This window comes from Rhinopithecus roxellana, chromosome 12 (genome assembly GCF_007565055.1).
Source record: "Rhinopithecus roxellana isolate Shanxi Qingling chromosome 12, ASM756505v1, whole genome shotgun sequence".
In the NCBI taxonomy this organism is placed as follows: domain Eukaryota; kingdom Metazoa; phylum Chordata; class Mammalia; order Primates; family Cercopithecidae; genus Rhinopithecus; species Rhinopithecus roxellana.
Window position 1 is genome coordinate 89,959,962 of NC_044560.1, and position 16,857 is coordinate 89,976,818.

Here is a 16,857-nt window from a genome sequence, read left to right on the forward strand (position 1 = left end):
GCGGCTCACGCCTGTAATCCCAGCACTTTGGGAGGCCAACGTGGGCGGATCGCTTGAGCCTAGGAGTTCGAAACCAGCCTGGGCAACATGCCGAAACCCTGGCTCTACAAACAATAAAAACATTAGTCAGGCATGGTGGCCCACATCTGTAGTCCCAGCTATTCAGGAGGCTGAGGTGGGAGGATTGCTTGAGTCCGGGAGGCGGAAGTGCAGTGAGCCAGTATCACACTACTGCATTCCAGCCTGGGCAATAGCGCAAGACTCTATCTCAGAAAAAATAGAAAGAAAAGGAAGGAAACAAAATGGCATTGCCATACAATTCTCAGAAAAATCAGTGCTCAGTAAATATTGATAAATGAAGATTCATTAAACCAAAGAACAGTTACTGTTTTCCGTTTTTTTAAGAGACCTGTGGACTCCATCCCCGTGGTTCTTACCACCAGAACATTCATAAAATAGCCTCCCATCAGAGCATAGACTCCTCCTGAAGCTCCCACAAGATATCTGAGTGGGTCAAAGATGGAGCTGGCAAGGGACCCTAAAAAAATAAAACACAAAAGATCAGACATGACTATATGGATCAGGAAAGATAAATCTTTCTAATCTAAGGTAGACATTTGGGAAATTTGGCCTATTAATATTAGCAAGCAACAAATCTATTTTGTCCCTTTCATACCATAGAAGTATAACTGTATATGCTAACGACCACAGTGTTTCTGAAAACATTGAATGTTCCTTAGAACAGCAACATAACAGTAACAATGGAGAATTGTCTGAAGCCAGAATTACCAGCAGTGTAATTTGAGGAAGTTAGTTAACTTCTCTGTGTCTCAGTTTCCCTACCTGCAGAATGGGGCTATTAACAGAACTTACCTCAATGGATTGTCAGGGTAAGTAAATGAGTTGATGTATTTTTCGTGCTTAGAATACTGCCTGATGTGTATTATATATTTGTTAGCTATTCAGTTGGTGCAAAGGTAATTGCAGTTTTGCCATTACTTTTAAGGGCAAAAACTGCAATTATTTTTGCCTCAACCTAATATTATTGCAAAATATCCTATGTTTAGTCAAAACACCTGAGACAATCCAACATGTTACTATCTAATCACTGTCTTTCTCAATGAGCCATAAGGTGCCCTCAGAATCCTTCTCAACATACCATCCAATCAGATGCCCCAAGCAAGATGAATCCTATTTGCTAAACTAATCCTAGATTTGCTGGACCAAAACAAGGCTTTACAAACCACCTTATGCAAAGACTAAAATATTCTCTCTACACTGCTTAGTTCTATTACTTGGTCTACTCCTTTCAAGGCCGTCTTTCATTTCCTTAGTGTATAATACAATACAATACCTACTTTGTGCAAGAAAAAGTGTCTGTCCTTAGTAACTTTACAAAAAGACAAACAACTATTATAAAGTGCAAAATATAACAACTACTATGACAAAAATAAATTTATTGTAGAAGCACTTAGGAAAGAGTGATTTTCTAGGCAGAAGGCTGGAGTCCTTGCTACTCTGAGGAGGAGGAGATAACATTTTGATTAAACTTTGAAGAATCTTTAAGATTGGCCAGACATGGCGGCTCACTCCTGTAATCTCAGCACTTTGGGAGGCCCAGGCAGGAGGATTGCTTGAGACCAAGAAGTCAGGAGTCTGAGACCAACCTGGGCTACAGAGTGAGACCCGTCTCCAAAAATATAAGAAAAATATTAGCCAAGCATAGTGGTACACGCCTGTGGTCCTTGCTACTCAAGAGGCTGAGCTGATAGGATCACTTGAGCCCAGGAGATTGAGGCTGCAGTGAGCTATGATCGTGCCACTGCACTCCAGCCTGGGTGACAGAGAAAGACCTCCCCGCTCATCCCCACATACAAAATGATTGGATCAGAAAAACAAAAGAGAAGGAGATATTCAGGACTTGGAGAACTGTACAAGCAATGGCATAGAAACAGGTATATGGAAGACTGAAGATCAGTGAGAAGTAGTCCAGTAGGCCGGGCATGGTGGCTCACGCCTGTAATCCCAGCACTTTGGGAGGCCATGGCAGGTGGATCGCCTGAGCTCAGGAGTTCGAGACCAGCCTGGGCAACATGGCAAAATCCCGTCTCTACTAAAAATACAAAAATTAGCTGGGCATGGTGGCAGGCACCTGTAATCCCAGCTATTTGGGAGGCTGAGGCAGGAGAATAGCATGAACCCTGGAGGTGGAGGTTGCAGTGAGCTGAGATCGTGCCACTGCACTCCAGCCTGGGCAACAAGAGTGAGACTCCGTCTCAAAAAAATTGAAAAAAAAAAAAAAAATACAGGGCCATGCGTGGTGGCTTACACCTGTAATCCCAGCACTTTGGGAGGCTGAGGTGGGCGGATCACAAGGTCAGGAGATGGAGACCATCCTGGCTAACACGGTGAAACCCCATCTCTACTAAAAATACAAAAAGTTAGCTGGGTGTTGTGGCGGGCGCCTGTAGTCCCAGCTATTCGGGAGGCTAAGGCAGGAGAATGGCGTGAACCTGGGAGGCGGAGCTTGCAGTGAGCTGAGAACGTGCCACTGCACTCCAGCCTGGGCAACAGAGCGAGACTCCATCTCAAAAAAAAAAAAAAAGTTAGCTGGTTGTGGTGGCACGTGCCTGTAATTCCAACTACTGGAGAGTCTGAGGTACGAGAATCACTTGAACCCAGAAGGCAGAGGTTGCAGAGAGCTGAGATCGCACCACTGCACTCCAACCTGATGACAGAATGAGACTCTGTTTCAAAAAAAAAAAAAAAAAAGTAGTCCAGAGCAACTTAGCGCAATGATTCTCAAATGCTAACCTATAGACTAGGGCTGGGGTGATTGTATCATAATCATATGAGAAATTTATTTTTAAAATAGATACAAATGTCTACCTCTGACCATGATAAAGTAACAAGAATAGGATTTGCTGTCTCACTTGAAAAAGCCAAAAGCACTGAACAACATATATGAAAGAATGGTCTTCAAGATACTACACATCAGAAAACAAAACCAGTAAACCCTTAGAGACAGGGAATCAGTTATTAATAAATGAGTTAGCTGATTGCCCAGGTACTACCTTGAGGGAGATTACAGAATACAGTGCACGAAGCAGGAACCCAGGCAGATCTCAGCAAACTTTAAGTTGATGAGATGAAGTTTAGAGTCCAGATAGATCTGGACTGCTAGAGTTTACAAGACAGGGTACCAGAGAGCAGAAAGCTGCATACAGAAAACTCCAGAAAGGAGCATGCAAGGAAATTACCCAAGCCAAGGAAAGAACCACCAAAAATGAAGTGGGAAGACTACCTGTTGCTTGCACAGAACCGGAGAGGCTAAGTAACTTTCTGTACTGGAAAACTCTTGTTTCCACACATCATAAGTCTGGGCATTTTATGACACGTAAGTTACACCTCAATCTTAAAATGTGTCAGGACAAAACCACACGCTGCAGAGGGGCAGGGCTCCACCACCAGTTATTCACTTCCCTTGAAACAGAAGCTCAAGTATGGAGTAGTGTTCTGTGGCTAAGCTTGTTTTCCCTCCTCTCCGACTTCTAGGAATGATCCTTGTTCTGAACAGGATTTGAGGTAATGTAGGAAACTGCTCTTGATACAGAATTTTTAACTTGATGAAAAAATTGGAAAGAAGGGAAATCACAGTAGGAAAATCAAGTGTGATCAGTATGAAGTTAGCATACAAATGAAGTGCAGCAAGGCCCAGGCACCCGCAGAGAAGGGACTCAGGCGACAGCCAGAGGGGGGCCAGGCAATCAGGGGCATGTCACTAAGGTCAAAGGTGGGGCAGACCTTGGTCCCCTGCCCCCGTGGCCACCTTACCCAGGCCACCCCAACAGCATGAACTGTCCTACAAGGTCACCATACCTAGGGAAGATGGGGGGTGGTTTCTCAATGCTGGTGTTTGGTGAGCCCAAGAGTACTCAGCCTTTACTGTCCTCCCTAACAGGCATCTGGGGCACAGGGATGCTGACCCTTGAACTCCTAACTGAGATTGGAATTCAGGTCCCTTGGGAACACTGGGCACCTAGGGACATGGGGACAGGACTGGCCATAGCCAGGTTTCCCTTAGAAACAGACTGGTTGAATTAATGAACTGAACAAATGAACCAATGTGTTTTGCCCCAGAGAAAAATGAGCTTTGTCCTGGATGGAGTGATTGCCTTTGAAAAGCCATCAAGGCCACCTGCCAACAGCCGAGAGCTGAGCTGCTGTGTTCCTGGCTGACTCTGGCCCTTCCAGACCTCCTCTGGGTCTACCCCAGTCCTGCAAGCTCATGGCCAGGGTGATAATGATGGCAGCAATACCATGGTCCTCACTGCCCTTCCTGGGGCAGGAGGGCCCCAAGGACTGATAATCCAGGGCTGCCCTCCACTGCTTTTCTGCCCTGCGACTTTTCTCTAGGTTCTTTCCTCCAAGCAATGTGGGGATGTGTACTGGAAAATGCCATAATTAATGGGTGTTGCGTAGAATACACAAAAGGGTCCAGTGGTAGGAATAATTACCTTCTTACCGAAAAGAATCAAACTGCTTCCAAGTAATATAACTGAGTTACAGAACAAATCTAAAAAGTATTTATGGCCTGGCATGGTGGTTCATGCCTGCAATCCCAGCACTTTGGAAGGCCAAGGCGGGTAGATCACTTGAGGTCAGGAGTTCAAAAGCAGCCTGACCAACATGGTGAAACCCCTTCTCTACTAAAAATACAAAAATTAGCCGGGCATGGTGGTGTGCACCTGTAATCCTAGCTCCTCGGGAGGCTGAGACACAAGAACCCCTTGGGCCGAGTGCAGTGGCTCACGCCTGTCATCCCAGCACTTTGGGAGGCCAAAGCAGGTGGATCATTAAGGTCAGGAGTTTGAGACCAGCCTGGCCAACATGGTGAAACCCCATCTCCACTAAAAACACAAAAATTATCTGGGCATGGTGGCGCACGCCTATAATCCCAGTTACTTGGGAGACTGAGGCGGGAGAATTGCTTGAGCCTGGGAGGCAGAGGTTGCAGTGAACCGAGATCCACCACTGCACTCCAGCCCGGGTGACAAGAGTTAGACTCTGTCTCAAAAAATAAATAAATAAATAAAAGAATCACTTGAACCTGGAAGATGGAAGTTGCAGTGAGCCAAGACTGTGCCACCACACTCCAGCCTAGATGACAGAGTAAGACTCTATCTCAAAAAAAATAAGTAAATAAATAAAAATTAAAAAAAAAAGTATTGGCCGTGCACAGTGGCTCATGCCTGTAATCCCAGCACTTTGGGAGGTAAAGGCATGCAGATCACTTAAGATCAGGAGTTCAAGACCAGCCTGACCAACATAGCAAACCCTGTCTCTACTAAAAATACAAAAATTAACCAGGCAGTGGTGGCACACATCTGTAGTCCCAGCTACTTGGGAGGCTGAGGAAAGAGAATCGCTTGAACCCAGGAGGCAGAGGCTGCAGTGAGCCAAGATCACACCACTGCACTCCAATCTGGGTGACAGAGCAAGACTCCATCTCTAAATAAATAAATATTTAAAAATTTAAAAAGTATAGGAACACAAAAATATGCACCATCCAACTAGATAAAATGTCTAGCATCCAATCAAAAATTATCAGGTGTATTGTCCGGTACAGTGGCTCACACCTGTAATCCCAGCACTTTGGGAGGCCAAGGCAGGCAGATCTCCTGAGGTCAGGCCTCGCCAACATGGTGCAACCCCGTCCCTACTAAAAATACAAAAATTAGCTGGGCTTGGTGGCAGGTGCCTGTAATCCCAGCTACTCTGGAGGCTGAGACAGGAGAAATGCTTGAACCCAGGAGGCGGAGGTTGCAGTGAACCAAGATCATGCCATTGCACTCCAGCCTGGACAACAGAGCAAGACTCTGTCGAAAGAAAGAAAGAGGGGTGGGGGTAGAGAGAGAGAGAGAGAGGAAGAGAGAGGAGAGGAGAAGAAAGAAGAGGAAAGGAGAGGAGAAGAGAGGAGAGGAGAGGAGAGGAGAAGAAAGGAGAGGAAAGGAGAGGAGAAGAGAGGAGAGGAGAGGAGAAATTTAAAAATAAATAAATAAATAAATAAATGGGCCGGGCATGGTGGCTCATGTTTATAATCCCAGCACTTTGGGAGGCCGAGGCCAGTGGATCACCTGAGGTCAGGAGTTTGAGACCAGCCTGGCCAGCATGATAAAACGCTGTCTCTACTAAAAATACAAAAATTAGCCGGGTATGGTGGCACATGCCTGTAGTCCCAGCTACTTGGGAGACTGAGGCAGGAGAATAGCTTGAACCCAGTGGAGGTTGCAGTGAGCCGAGATCGCACCACTGCACTCTAACCTGGGTGACAGAGCAAGACTCCATCTCAAAAAATATAAATAAATAAATAAATAAAGCAAAAACTGATAGAACCACAGGAGAAACAGATAAATTCATTACTATAATCAGAGATTTCAATAATCCTCTCTCAATAATTTATAGAAAAAGTAGACAGAAAATCAGAAGACAACATAATCAGCCAAACAGACCTAATTGACATTTATACAATATTCTACCCAACAACAGATCACATGTTATTTTCAAATGTACAAAGAACACTTACCAACATAGGCCATATTCTGGACCATAAAACAAATCTTAAAACATTTAAAAGGATTCAAGTCATACAAAGTTTGTTCACTAACCACAGTTTTTTTCTTTTAGACAGAATCTTGCTCTGAAGCCCAGGCTGGAGTGCAGTGGCGTGATCACAGCTCACCGAAGCCTCAACTTCCCAGTCTCAGGTGATTTTCCTACTTCAGCCTCCCGAATAGCTGGGACTACAGGTGTGCACCACCAAGCTAATTTTTGTTTTTGTTTTTTTTAATTTTTTAAATTTTTTTAGTTATTATTATTATTATTATTATTATTATTATTATTATTATTGAGATGGAGTCTCGCTCTTTCACCCAAGCTGGAGTACAGTGGCACAATCTCAGCTCACTGTAACCTCTGCCTCCCGGGTTCAAGCGATTCTCCTGCCTTAGCCTCCTGAGTAGCTTGGATTATAGGTGTGCACCACCACCTTGCTAATTTTTTTGTGTTTTTAATAGAGACGGGGTTTCACCATGTTGGTCAGGCTGGTCTCGAACTTCTGACCTGATGATCCGCCCACTTCGGCCTCCCAAAGTGCTGGGATTACAGGCGTGAGCCACCGCACCTGACCTTTGTTTTTTTTTAAAAGATGGGGTTTAACCATGTTGCCCAGGCTGGTCTTGAACTCCTGGGCTCAAGTGATCTGCCCACCTCAGCCTCCCAAAGTGCTGGGATTACAGGCGTGAGCCACCATGCCCAGCCTCTAAACACAGTTAAACTAGATATTAACTATAGAACATCTTTGGAAAAAATACACAAATATTTGAAAACTAAATAACGCATTTTAAATGACCCATGTGTCAAAGAAAACATCAAAAGGGAAATTAGCAAGTACAGACAACATAATAATCTATGTAGAAAATCTAATGGAATCTACAAAAAGCTTCTAGAAGTAATAAGTGAGTTTAGCAAAGTTGGAAGACACAAGATCTATATACAAAATATACCCAAAAAATTATATTTTCATGTGGTAACAATGAAGAATGAGAAACAGAATTTTTTTTAATTTTCATTTATTTATTTATTTAGTTTTTGAGATGGAGTTTCGCTCTTGTCGCCCAGGCTAGAGTGATGGCACTATCTCAGCGCACTGCAACCTCCACCTCCTGGGTTCAAGCTATTCTCCTGCCTCAGTCTCCCGAGTAGCTGGGATTACAGGTATGTGCCACCACGCCCAGCTAATTTTTGTCGTTTTAGTAGAGACGGGGTTTCACTATGTTGGCGAGGCTGGTCTCAAACTCCTGACCTCAGGTGATCCACCTGCCTCGGCTTCCCAAAGTGCTGGGATTACAGGCATGAGCCACCATGCCTGGCCGAGAAATAGAAATTTTAAAAACATTACCATTTCTAATACATCAAAAATATGACATATATAGAGATAAATCTGACCCAAAAGCTCTGCGAGACATAAACACTGAAAACTAAAAAACATGCTGAGAGGAATTTTGAAAGACCTAAATAAATAGAAAGGTATACTTTGTTCAACATGGGTTGGAAGACTCAATATTGTTAAAATGTCAGTTTTCCCCAAGTTGATCTATAGATTCAATGCAATCCAAATCCCAGCAGATTTTTTTTTAGAAACTGACAAACTAAGTTATATGGAAATGCAAAGGATTTAGAATAGCCAAAAAAATTGTGAAAAAGAGTAAAGTTGGCCGGGCGCGGTGGCTCAAGCCTGTAATCCCAGCACTTTGGGAGGCCGAGGCGGGCGGATCACAAGGTCAGGAGGTCGAGACCATCCTGGCTAACACAGTGAAACCCCGTCTCCACTTAAAAAATACAAAAAATTAGCCGGGCGAGATGGCGGGCGCCTGTAGTCCCAGCTACTCGGGAGGCTGAGGCAGGAGAATGGCGTGGACCCGGGAGGCGGAGCTTGCAGTGAGCGGAGATCCGGCCACTGCACTCCAGCCTGGGCGACAGAGCGAGACTCCGTCTCAAAAAAAAAAAAAAAAAAAAGAAAAAGAGTAAAGTTGGAGTGGTAGCCCTTCCTGATTTCATGACTAACAAGTCATGAAAACTACAGGAACCAAGATATGTAGTATTGGTGTAAAGATATACAAATATGTAAGTGGAACAGAATAGAACCTCCAGAGATTAACACACTCATATATACAAACAACGACTCCAACAAAGATACAAAAGCAATTCGTATTTTCAACAAAGATACTAAAGCAATTCAAAGGAGAAAGGACTGTCTTTTCAACAAATGATATTAGAACAGACATCCACATGACTTCAGTCCTTTCCTTGCAAAAAAAAAACCAGACGATACACCTAAATGGAAAGCCTAAAATAATTAAACTTCTAGGAAAGAACATAGAAGAAATCTTGGTGATTTTGTGTTAGGCAAAAATTATTTGATACAGGCTGGGCGTGGTGGCTCACGCCTGTAATCCCAGCACTTTGGGAGGCCAAGGTGGGTGAATCACGAGGTCAGGAGTTCGAGACCAGTCTGACTAACATAGTGAAACTCTGTCTCTACTAAAAATACAAAAAACATTAGCTGGGTGTGGTACTGCATGCCTGTAATCCCAAGTACTCAGAGGCTGAGGCACAAGAATTGCTTGAACCTGGGAGGTGGAGGTTGCAGTAAGCCGAGATCATGCCACTTCACTCCAGCCTGGGTGACAGAGACTCTGTCTCAAGATAAAAGAAACAAAAACGACTGGGCACAGTGGCTCAGGCCGGGCATGGTTGCTCACGCCTCTAATTCCAGCACTTTGGGAGGCCAAGGCAGGCAGATCATGAGGTCAGGAGTTTGAGACCAGCCTGGCGAACATAATGAAACCCTTTCTCTACTAAAAATACAAAAAATTAGCCAGGCATGGTGGCAGGCACCTGTAATCCCAGCTACTTGGGAGTCTGAAGCAGGAGAATCGCTTGAATCCAGGAGGCAGAGGTTGCAATGAGCTGAGATCACTCCATTGCACTCCAGCTTGGGCAACAGTGTTAGACTCCAACCCCCCAAAAAAACAAACTTACAGCTAACATTACACTTTGTGGCAAAAGACTAATTGCTTTCTGCCTAAGTTTGGAAACAAGGCAAGAACATCTGTTCTCTTCACTCTTAATCAGCATAGTGCTTGAAGTGCTAGCCAACACAATAAGGCAAGAAAAAGAAACAGACTGGAAAGGAAGAAATAAACTGTCCCTATTTATAGATGACATGATGATTTGCAGATGACATGAAAAATCCCAAAGAATCTAAAACAAAACAAAAACCCTACTACTAAGTGAGTTCAGCAAGGTTGCAAGGTATAAGAATAACATGCACAGGCCGGGTGTGGTGGCTCACACCTATAATCCCAACACTTTGGGAGGCCAAGGCAGGCGGATCATGGGTCAGGAGATCAAGACCATCCTGGCTAACACAGTGAAACCCTGTCTCTACTAAAAATACAAAAAATTAGCCAGGCGTGGTGGCAGGTGCCTGTAGTCCCAGCTACTCGGGAGGCTGAGGCAGGAGAATGGGGTGATCCCGGGAGGCAGGGCTTGCAGTGAGCAGAGATCGTGCCACTGCACTCCAGCCTGGGCGACACAGCGAGACTCCGTCTCAAAAAAAAAAAGAATATGCACAAATCAATTGTGTTTCTGTATACTAGCAATGAACATATGGACACTGAAATTTAAAATACAACACCATTTAGGAGTTATAAATAAAAGACACTCTTCATAGATTGAAACACTCAATATAGAAAATATATCAGTTCTCCCCCATTGATGTACAGATTTAAGGCAATTCCTATCAAAATTCCAACAAGAATTTCTATAGCTATAAACAGAATTATTCTAATGCTTATATGGAAAGGCAAAGGAATTAAAGAATAAAGTAGGAGGAATCATTCTGATTTCAAAACTTATTATATAGCTACAGTAAGCAAGCCTATGTAGTTTTGGTGGAGGGATAGACATAGAGATTGATAGAATAAAAAGAACCCAGAATAGCCCCCACATAACTACAGGCAACTGATTTTTTTATAATGGTGCAAAAGCAATTCAATGAAGGAGGAAAAAGTCCTTTCAAGGAATTGTTCTAGCATAACTGGATATCTTCAGGCCAAACAAACAAAACAGACCTCAAACTCAAAATGGGTTGCATATTTAAAAGTAAAAGCCAGGCATGGTCGCTCACGCCTGTAATCCCAGCACTTTGGGAGGCCAAGGCGGGCAGATCCACCTGAGGTCAGGAGTTTGAGACTAGCCTGGCCAACATGGCAAAACCCCGTCTCCACTAAAAATACAAAAATTAGCCAGGCGTGTTGGTGGGCGCCTGTAATCCCAGCTACTCAGGAGGCTGAGGCTGGAGAATTGCTTGAACCTGGGAGGTGAAGGTTGCAGTGAGCCGAGATCACACTATTGCACTCCAGCCTGGGTGACAAGAGTGGAACTCTGTCTCAAAACAAATAAATAAATAAATAAAATTAAAGAACAAAAAAGTAAAGCATAAGGCCTGGTGCAGTGGCTCGTGCCTGTAATCCCTACACTTTAGGAGGCCAAAGCCGGAGGATCACTTGAGCACAGGAGTTCGAGGCTGCAGGCTGCAGTAACCTATGATGGTGCCACTACATTCCGGCCTAGGCAACCAAGTAAGACCCTGTCTCTAAAAGTGAACAAACAAATAAATATATGTAAAGCATAAAACTGTAACTTTTAGAAGATAACATTGGAAAAAATCTTCAGGACTTAAGGTTCAGTGAAAAGTTTTTAAGACATAACCCCAAAAGCACCATTCATAAATGGAAAAATTGATGTTAGACTTCATGAAAATTTAAAATTCATGTTCTCTGAAAGACGTTGGTAAGAGGATAAAAAGACAAGCTACAGACTGGGTGAAAATATTTATAAACTACATATTCAGCTAAGGGCTAGCATCTAGAATATACACACAACCCTCACAATTCAACAGTTAAAAAAAAAGTCAGAAAATGGGCAAAAAACATGAAGAGACATTTCACTAAAGAAGATAGATGACAGATAAGCACATAAAACGATATTCAACAATGCCTCTCAGAATGTCCCTCCAAATTTGGAAAAAAAAAAAGATATTCAACATCATTAGCCATTAGGGAAATGCAAATTAAGACCATGATCAGCTGGGCGCGGTGGCTCACGCCTGTAATCCCAGCACTTTGGGAGGCCAAGGCAGGCGGATCACCTGAGGTCAGGAGTTTGAGACCAGCCTGACCAACATGGACAAACCTCGTCTCTACTAAAAATACAAAATTAGCCAGGCATGGTGGTGCACGCCTGTAATCCCACCTACTTGGGAGGCTGAGGCAGGAGAATCACTTGAACCCGGGAGGTGGAGGTTGCTGTGAGATGAGATGGCACCACTGCACTCCAGTCTGGGCAACAAGAGTGAAACTCCGTCTCAAAACAAAACAAAACAAAACAAAACAAAAAAAAGACCATGATCAGATATCTCTACCCACTTAGGAGTGAAATGGGAAAAGTTCCCTCGTTCTCCTTACAGGGCGTGCGATGGGGGTGTGGTTCGCTTCTTCAATGCCCTGCCTGCTCAGACCTTTGGGGGAGTATTCCGATGGCCAGGCTGTGGGGCTCTGACCCCATGGCAGTATCTAGGGTTGAATTTACAGCTGAAGCCCCAGTGGGCACATGTTACAGGGTACTCTTTTAGTTTAGGCGTCCGTAGGTGGCTTCTGTTAGTCAGCTCAATTTACTTCTGCCTTATTTCCAGGTCAGAGAGCTTTCTGTAATCCCAGCGTTCTTGCCTTGGTGTATGGGAAGAATTGGATGGATCACGTGTGGGCTTGGAGAATGAGTGCAAGGTTTTATTGAGTGGAAGTAGCTCTCAGCAGATGGGGGAGCCAGAAGGAAGATGGTTTTCCTCTGAAGTCAGGCCACTTGGCAGCCCGGGATCTCCTCTGACTGCCCCAGCCAAACTCCACATCCTTCTGCTGGTCAGTGGCCTGCTGGCCTGCTGGCGTCTGTCCTGTCATCTTCTGTTGATGAGTTCCTCTCCACATCCAGCCACTTGTGTGTCTGCCAGGTAGGGTCTCAGGGTTTTTATAGGCACAGGATGGGTGCATGGCAAGTCAGGGTGGTATTGGGGAATGCAACATTTGGGCAGGAAAACAAAAATGTCTGTCCTCATGTAGGTCTGTGGGCACCGGCCTGGAGGTGGAGCCCTAGCCAGGCACTATGCCCTCCCCTACCCAGCGCTTCCCTTCTCCCCTTCCATATCACGAACACAGGTAAAATAACAAATCATGACAACATCAAATGCTGAATGTGAATAATTTAGGCATTGCTAGGGTGAATGTAAAATGGGAGAGACATTCTAGAAAATATTCTTTAAATGTTTAATGTCTAAAGAATTCTCTTTAAAAATTCACCTGTAATCCCAGCACTTTGGGAGTCCGAGGTGGGTGGATCACAAGGTCAGGAGTTCGAGACCAGCCTGGCCAACATGGTGAAACCCCATCTCTACTAAAAATACAAAAGTTAGCTGGGTGTAGTGGCGGGCACCTGTAATCCCAGCTACTCGGGAGGCTGAGGCGGGAGAATCATTTGAACGTGGGAAGCAGAGGTTGCAGTGAGCCGAGATCACGCCATTGCACTCCAGCCTGGGTGACAGGGTGAGACTCTATCTCAAAATAAATAAAATAAAATAAAATAAAATAAAATTTAAAAATAAAATATGCCACTATCATATGATCCAACAACTGTGCCTTTGGACATTTATCTTAGAGAACGAAAACTCTGTTCACAAAACCCCATACTTATGTTCATAAAAACGTATACACAGGTGTTTAGAGTGGTGTTATTCCTAATAGCCAAAAGCTGAAAACAACGCAGATGACCTTCATTGAGTGAATGGTTAAACAAGCGATGCTATACCCATTTGATGGAATAAATACTGGGCAATAAAAAGCAATAAACTATTGACATATACAACAACCTAGATGAATCCCCGGAGAATTATGCTGAGTGAAGAAAATCAATCCCTCAAGGGTATATACTGGATTATTCCATTTATACAATATTCTTCAGATGACAAAATTATGGAAATGGAGAACAGATTAGTAGTTGCCAGAGGTAAAGGAGGGTGGGACAGAAAACGGTATAGCTATAAAAAGCCATCATGAGGGATCCATATGGTTTGAAAATGTTTTGTACCCTGACTATATCAACGTGGGTGTCCTAGTTGTGATACAGTACTAATGTTTTGCAAGATGTCACCATTGAGGATCGCTGGTTTAAAGGGTACATAAGACCTCTAGGCATTATTTCTAACAACTGCATGTAAATCTACAATTATCTCAAAATTAAAAGTTTAATTTAAAAAATGCTTCCAATAAATAAACAAACTGATGGATGGGAGTTCTAATATTTTCTTCCCATGCCATAATGGATCATCTCAGGCGCACCCAGTTTTAGAGATCACTAACATATGCTGCTTGTACCTACCCAGTCTTAGAGCCCCTTTGGTTATTCTCTACATTCTCTTAAAGTTGTCTTTCTTAAATGCAAATCTGATCATGCTATTTCTCAAAATCATTAGTCTGACATATAAGGGCCTTCATGATCTGGCTTTAGGCCTTTACTCAAATACGTACCTATACACCAAACTACTTGCAGTTTTCTTTTTTTCTTTTTTTTTTTTTTCTTTTTGAGACAGAGTCTCGCTCTGTTGCCCAGGCTGGAGTGTGGAGTGCAGTGGCACATCTTGGCTCATTGCAATCTCCACCCGCTAGGTTCAAGCAATTCTGGTGCCTCAGCCCCCTGAGTAGCTGGGATTACAGGGGTGAGCCACCACGCCCAGCTAATTTTTGTATTTTTGGTAGAGACAGGGTTTCACCATATTGGCCAGGCTGGTCTCGAACTCCTGGTCCTCAAGTGATCCACCCTTCTCAGCCTCCCAAAGTGCTGGGATTACAGGTGGGAGCGCCCGCATACTTGCAATTTGAATTATGCAAAACCCTGTCTTTAGTGTGAGATACCTGAGGACAGGCACAATGACTTGTCGTTGCTTGCTGATAGTATCTCTAATTCAATGATCTCTAAGGTTTAGTGTATTCCCTAGCACATATGAGGAGTGCAATAAATCTTGACTTAAAGAAGCCTACTATAAGTGTGTTTTCCTTTGCTTGTAATCCTAAGAGCCCAGAGGTATTGATTCTGTGTTACCTCAGAACACTGACCTGCAATCACTCCTGCCAGGTACACCAGCCCCACACGGAGGCCTTTGTGGACCATTTCCAACGGAATACCCAAAACAAGCTGCATACAAAGATTCCCCAAGATGTGCTGAACTCTGCAGAGACAAACAACAGTTGTCACACATTATGACTAAACCAAGCCGTTATTTCCCTGGGAGATGAACAGACTTTCATGTGTTTTCTCCAGTTAAGGATTTGCTTAACTAGAATTCCATTTTCTAATTTTTCTTAGCAGACAACTCTTTTTTTCTTTTTCTTTTTTCTGTGCCTGTGTGTGTGTGTGTGTGTGTGTGTGTGTGTATGTGTGTGACAGTCTTGCTGTGTCTCCCAGCCAGGAGTGCAGTGGTGCAATCTCTGCTCACCACAACCTCTGCCTCAAGGGTTCAAGTAATTCTTATGCCTCAGCCTCCCAAGTAGCTGGGATTACAGGCATATGCCACCACTCCTGGCTAATTTTTTTTTCTTTTCTTTTTTTGAGATGGAGTTTATCTCTTGTTGCCCGAGCTGGAGTCCAATGGCATGATCTTGGCTCACTGCAACCTCCACCTCCCAGGTTCAAGCGATTCTCCTGCTTCAGCCTCCCTAGTAGCTAAGATTACAGGTGCCCGCAACCACGCCCAGCGTATTTTTTTTCTTTTTTCTTTTCTTTTCTTTTTTTTTTTTTGAGACAGAGTTTATCTCTTGTTGCCCAGGCTGAAGTGCAATGGCATGATCACGGCTCACTGCAACCTCTGCCTCCCGGGTTCAAGCGATTCTCCTGCCCCAGCCTCCTGAGTAGCTGTGATTACAGGCATGCGCTACCACACCCAGCTAATTTTGCATTTTTAATAGAGACAGGGTTTCTCCATGTTGGTCAGCCTGGTCTCGAACTCCTGACCTCATGTGATCTGCCTGCCTTGGCCTCCCAAAGGCTGGGATTACAGGCATGAGCCACCGCACCTGGCCGATTTTTGTATTTCAAGTAGAGACAGCGTTTCACCGTGTTGGCCAAGTTGGTCTTGAACTCCTGACCTCAGGTGATCCACCCACTTTGGCCTGGGAAAGTGCTGGGATTATAGGCATGAGCCACCATGCCTGGCCTCTCTGGGCGTCTTATATGGGAAAAAAATAACCTCTGTTTAAGGCCCTGTTAGATATTTTTGGTACTTGCATCCAAAACATTCCTAATTTATATAATCCTATACATGGTATGTCCTACACAGCCTTGCAAAAATTAAAAAAAAAATTTTTTTCAGGCAGAGTGTGCTCTGTCACCCAGGCTGGAGTGCAGTGGCACAATCCCAGCTCACTGCAACCTCTGCCCGTGTGCCACTACGCCCAGCTAATTTTTGTATTTTTAGTGGAGACGGGGTTTCACCATATTGGCCAGGCTGGTCTCGAACTCCTGACCTCGTGATCCACCTGCCTCGGCCTCCCAAAGTGCTGGGATTACAGGTGTGAGCCACCGCACCTGGCCTTTTTTTTTTTTTTTTTGAGACAGGGTTTCACTCCCTTCACCTAAGCTAGAGTGCAGTGTCTCGACTTTGACTCACTACATTTCCATTTCCTGGGCCTGAGGATTCCTTAATTGTCCCACCTCAGCCTCCCCAGTACCTGGGACTACAGGCACACACCCTGTGCCCATCTAATTTTCTTTTTTTTTTTTTTTTTTTGTAGAGAGGGGGGTTTCACCATGTCACCCAGGCTGGTTTTGAACTCCTGGGCTCAAGCAATCCACCCACCTCAGCCTCCAAAAGTGCTGGGATTATAGGTGTGAGCCACTGCTCCTGGCCGCAAATTTTTTTTAAGTGCCTTACTATGTGTTAGGCACAGTGAAAATTATAGCCATTGTCTCATTTAATCACAACAACCTTATGAGGTATATTGTACCCAGCCTACTATATACTATAATACTGTACTGCCTTACATAGCTATTTAACTGACATGTTCCCTCTTATCATCTTAAAGTCCTTGTGTGCAGGAGCCATGTTTGCTCAGGATATACTCGTTAAATGGAAACTGAGCAATTGGTGATTTTGCCCGATTTGTCAAGCCTCTGAGCCATGTGTCCTGA

At 44.1% G+C, this 16,857-nt stretch overlaps 1 protein-coding gene across 3 annotated transcripts in view; it reads right to left on the reverse strand.

The window, feature by feature from the left end:
- Positions 1-16,857, reverse strand: part of RHBDL2 (rhomboid like 2) — a 57,661-nt gene that overhangs the window by 10,460 nt on the left and 30,344 nt on the right. For all 3 annotated transcript variants that reach the window (XM_010352690.2, XM_030942715.1, XM_030942716.1), the window contains 2 exons: positions 14,787-14,899; positions 438-538 (listed from right to left, as the gene is read on the reverse strand). In XM_010352690.2, the coding sequence (XP_010350992.1) occupies positions 438-538; positions 14,787-14,899 (214 nt within the window). The remainder of the gene's footprint in view (positions 1-437; positions 539-14,786; positions 14,900-16,857) is intronic.